This window comes from Labeo rohita, unplaced genomic scaffold, assembly GCF_022985175.1.
Source record: "Labeo rohita strain BAU-BD-2019 unplaced genomic scaffold, IGBB_LRoh.1.0 scaffold_810, whole genome shotgun sequence".
Taxonomy (NCBI): domain Eukaryota; kingdom Metazoa; phylum Chordata; class Actinopteri; order Cypriniformes; family Cyprinidae; genus Labeo; species Labeo rohita.
In genome coordinates, this window is record NW_026129756.1 from 1,275 (window position 1) to 5,101 (window position 3,827).

General features: G+C 33.7%; 1 protein-coding gene across 2 annotated transcripts; it reads left to right on the forward strand.

Moving 5' to 3' along the window:
* The first annotated feature begins 411 nt into the window (after positions 1–411).
* LOC127162029 (GTPase IMAP family member 4-like) lies at positions 412–3,516 on the forward strand. 2 transcript variants are annotated; one of them, XM_051104804.1, is made up of 4 exons: positions 412–443; positions 2,285–2,325; positions 2,470–2,527; positions 2,656–3,516. In XM_051104804.1, the coding sequence occupies exons 2-4, from the start codon at positions 2,323–2,325 to the stop codon at positions 3,363–3,365; spliced, it is 771 nt and encodes a 256-aa protein (XP_050960761.1). In that variant the 5' UTR covers positions 412–443; positions 2,285–2,322; the 3' UTR covers positions 3,366–3,516. The 2 variants fall into 2 exon arrangements, with proteins under 2 accessions (XP_050960761.1, XP_050960760.1); XM_051104803.1 differs by having other exon boundaries at positions 422–443; positions 2,276–2,325.
* Positions 3,517–3,827: the final 311 nt, after the last annotated feature.

Here is a 3,827-nt window from a genome sequence, read left to right on the forward strand (position 1 = left end):
CACACAGGCAAAACGTCTTTGTGCACTTTCACTTTTGATTGACCCGCCCCTCTTCTGAACACATTGTTATGTATCTGTTTTAAGGGATACTGTGGCATACCTTTTCGTATTTCTTCATAAATGCAGAAATCTACATTTACATCAGGCCAGAATGTAGTGGCTCTTGAAGGGAGAGGGAGAGATTTGCCACTGGCAATTATTCTATTTGTGATGTCTTTGAATGACATCTGAAGTACATGAATACATGAATGTTCACTGTTATTTAACAATTATACAACATCTGCTGTGTCATTTCAAAAAAGCACTTTGCATTTAGTTTCCATTAAGCAACTTCTTCCTCTGGTGGGTGGAGCTGATGGCATCCTAAGACATTATAAATATACAATTGTTCGGAAAAGTGAAACTAAATTGTACAGTTCACTTGCCCGAAGATCAGCACTGCAGTGAGTATTTTTACATCCTTAAAATTGGTTGTAACAATTGTATATTTTAACAGCAGATACAACAATATAGTTTGACATCACTTTCTAGACAGTGTGTTATGAATAACATACAGACACAGTGAGTTTGATACATGTGCTAATGCTACAGTTTAACAAAATTCAGTAGAGGTGAATGAGGGAGAATTTTAATGTAATTACAGACTGAAAGAGTTTAATATGTGGAGGCTGGGGAAGGTTTTCCTAGTGCTACTAGAACCAAAAAATGATCTCTATTTACTCAGCTTCAAGCATCATACCTGTTAAAATGCAATTTCTTTTTGTGTGGATTAATGGCGTCAGGTATTTGCAATGTAAAAGACTATTCAAGTAAAATCACAATGATAAAAAGCAGCTTCAAAGTTTCACAGTATAGAGATCCAGCAGCAGTTCAGAGTCTAACAACAGTTTAGGCAGCCCAGTTTATAATAGTAGCAGTTGTTTTGATCAGTGATTAAAATTAAATACTTTATCACCTCAACATGTTTGTTTTTATTTTCGCTCACATGTGTTATTCCCTAATTGCAGATAGCGTTTTTGTAACACAGTGCCATCTAGTGGTCTTTTTATGAACAACACACAATCAATGAATATCTTTATATAATTTGTGCCTGTGTGTCCCCCGCCCCAGCATTTCAAAGTTTTTTAGGCTAAAGGTATACTTACAGTTAAATTGCAAATGAATATAAATGGATAATCCAATAATGTGCTATTAGTCACAGGAAATAACAGGATTCAGATGCGAGTTCAGCAAATAATAGTTTATTAGAGGAAGCAGAAATCAGCAGCAGACAGACATCAAGATCTCAGATGCAAGAGAAATAGTTTGGTAACTCAGTGACTACAATGGGCATAAATAATCCAGGACCAAGCAGAAATCCAACCATCTTTCATCGTTTCCCAAATTGTTGTAAGCCTAAGTACATTTTGCCAAAGTGGATCCATGATCAGGCTTTAGTAAAAAATACTGGGTTAAAAACCATTTTGGTCATTTAAAATATCAAAAGGACAAACCCAGCAAGTTGGGTTGAATTATTTGATCCAAATGGTTTAAAATTACTACACTGATGGTCTTAATGAACCCAAATTGAGCTAGGCATTAAATCTACAAATCTTGTTCATTTTAAAAATCACTTTAACACACACAGAATGACTATCAAAAGGTAAATATTTATTAAAAACTACAACGAGAAAACAGTCAAAAGTTACATGAACGCAATGCAGAAAAGTATGCCATTAGCAAATACAAAGATTTTACTACTATACAAAAATGCTCTTTTACAGTAATTGTACGTTAATTAGTTTTGTCCATTAACAATTAGTTAATAGTTTTGTCATTCCCAGTCACCACCTGTTCTTCATCAGTGGCCTAAAAGAGAAATAAAAAAAACAAAAAAAAAAAAAAAAAAAAATTAGTTAAAATGTAACCATTTCCAAACAGAGGTGCATCCATTTCTGTAAGGATAGGTAACTAGACTTTTATAATTTCAGCCATACTGTGTGGTAGTTTATTGTCTTTGTCTAACACAGACAATAGTAACATTTATTTTCTAAAAATAACTCCCATCAATCTTAAAAGAATCAAGCTCTCTTATGTCTATAAAAGACAGGTCTCTGTCCTATAAAAGTCCTCTCTATATTTTTGCAGTAGTATGCTTTATTGCAATGTACTAGAAATCAGTTTAAATATCAGTGACATTTAGTCTACTTTTGCAATTGCACTGAAATAGAAACATACTTTTATTAAGTGTATTTATAGTTTATAACTTTAACAATTTTAGTTTATTGATTTTCAGTTTTTATAGGTCTTGGAGTGCAGCTGAGAACAAAGCAACAGAGGACAATGGTATAAAATCATTAATTCAGGCATTTTTCTGAAATGTCTTAAATCACAGACATATTTGCCTGCTTAGTGTACTGTTTTGGAGCTAGACAAATGATTATAATACTTTATTATGAATGTGTCTAATAATCAAATAATCTCATATAGGATAATGATCTGCATCACAGAGGATTTCCGCTCAACGGTCTACCTTCAAATAGTGCAGGTGATCTTAACCAACAATCATAATTTAAATCTTATATTGACTACAGAGACACACACGACATGATCACACAGAAAATATAAACAGTATGCAGATTGTTGGTAATATGATGTACATTTTCTCTCTTCTAGGAACACAACTGCAGGACATTGGCAACATTAAAATTGTTCTTTTGGGGAAAACCGGAGTTGGGAAAAGCTCAACAGGAAACACCATACTTGGAGAAAGTGTTTTTAAATGTGGAAAATGTCTGAAATCTGTAACACAGAAGTCAGAAGTGAGAAATTCGCTTGTTGAAGGCAGACATATATCTGTTGTTGATACTCCTGGGTTTTTTGACACAACACTTCCAGAAGAGGAGCTGGCATTGGAGATTGCATGGAGTGTGTTTCTGTCTGCACCAGGACCTCATGCGTTTTTATTTGTACTACCCTTCAATAGATTCACAGAGCAGGAGGAAGAGGTATTGGAAGAAATTAAAATGATATTTGGTCAAGATGTACTAAAATATCTTATACTGCTCTTTACAAATGGGGATGATGTTGACACGGAGACATTTAAGTCAGAGGTAAATGAGCATGAAAAGCTAAGAAAAATAGTTGAGAGATGTCAGGGGTATCACATCTTCAACAACAAAGATCAAACTAACAGACAGCAGGTGATTGATCTCCTGCAGAAGATTGACACAATGGTACAGCAGAATGAAGGAAAACATTACACTAATGAGATGTATGAGGAGGCAAAGAAAAGTAAACAAGATGAAGAAGAGAAAAAGAAAGATCAAGAGAGATGCACGTGCATCGGCTGTCGCTGTAGTTGTGCATTTAAGCGTTTCTGGTGAAATTTCAAGGATTTTTTCAGAAACATTGCACGTAAATTGCGTAAAAACAGAGATTACAAACGATTGTAGGTAATCCACTAAGAAATCATGCTTTATTTACACAAAATGTTTTTGATCCGTCACACAACTTTTTGCGGCTCTTTTTGTTCTTTTCTTTGTAACAATAATCAGACTCTGCCTTTCTGGCTTATTTATATATATATATATATATATAAATAAGCCAGAAAGGCAGAGTCTGATTATATATATATATATATATATATATCATATATATATATATATATATATAAATCATTGTTTGATACAAACTTTCGGAAATGCAATAGGCTGGATGAGAAAGTTGTGTTTTGTTCAAGTTCATCTTTATAAGTTCTGTTATCTAAGTTAAATACGATCAGCTGTTCATGCCATTGTTATTATGCTAGAGTTGCACTATACACTCTAAAAAAACGCTGGGTTAAA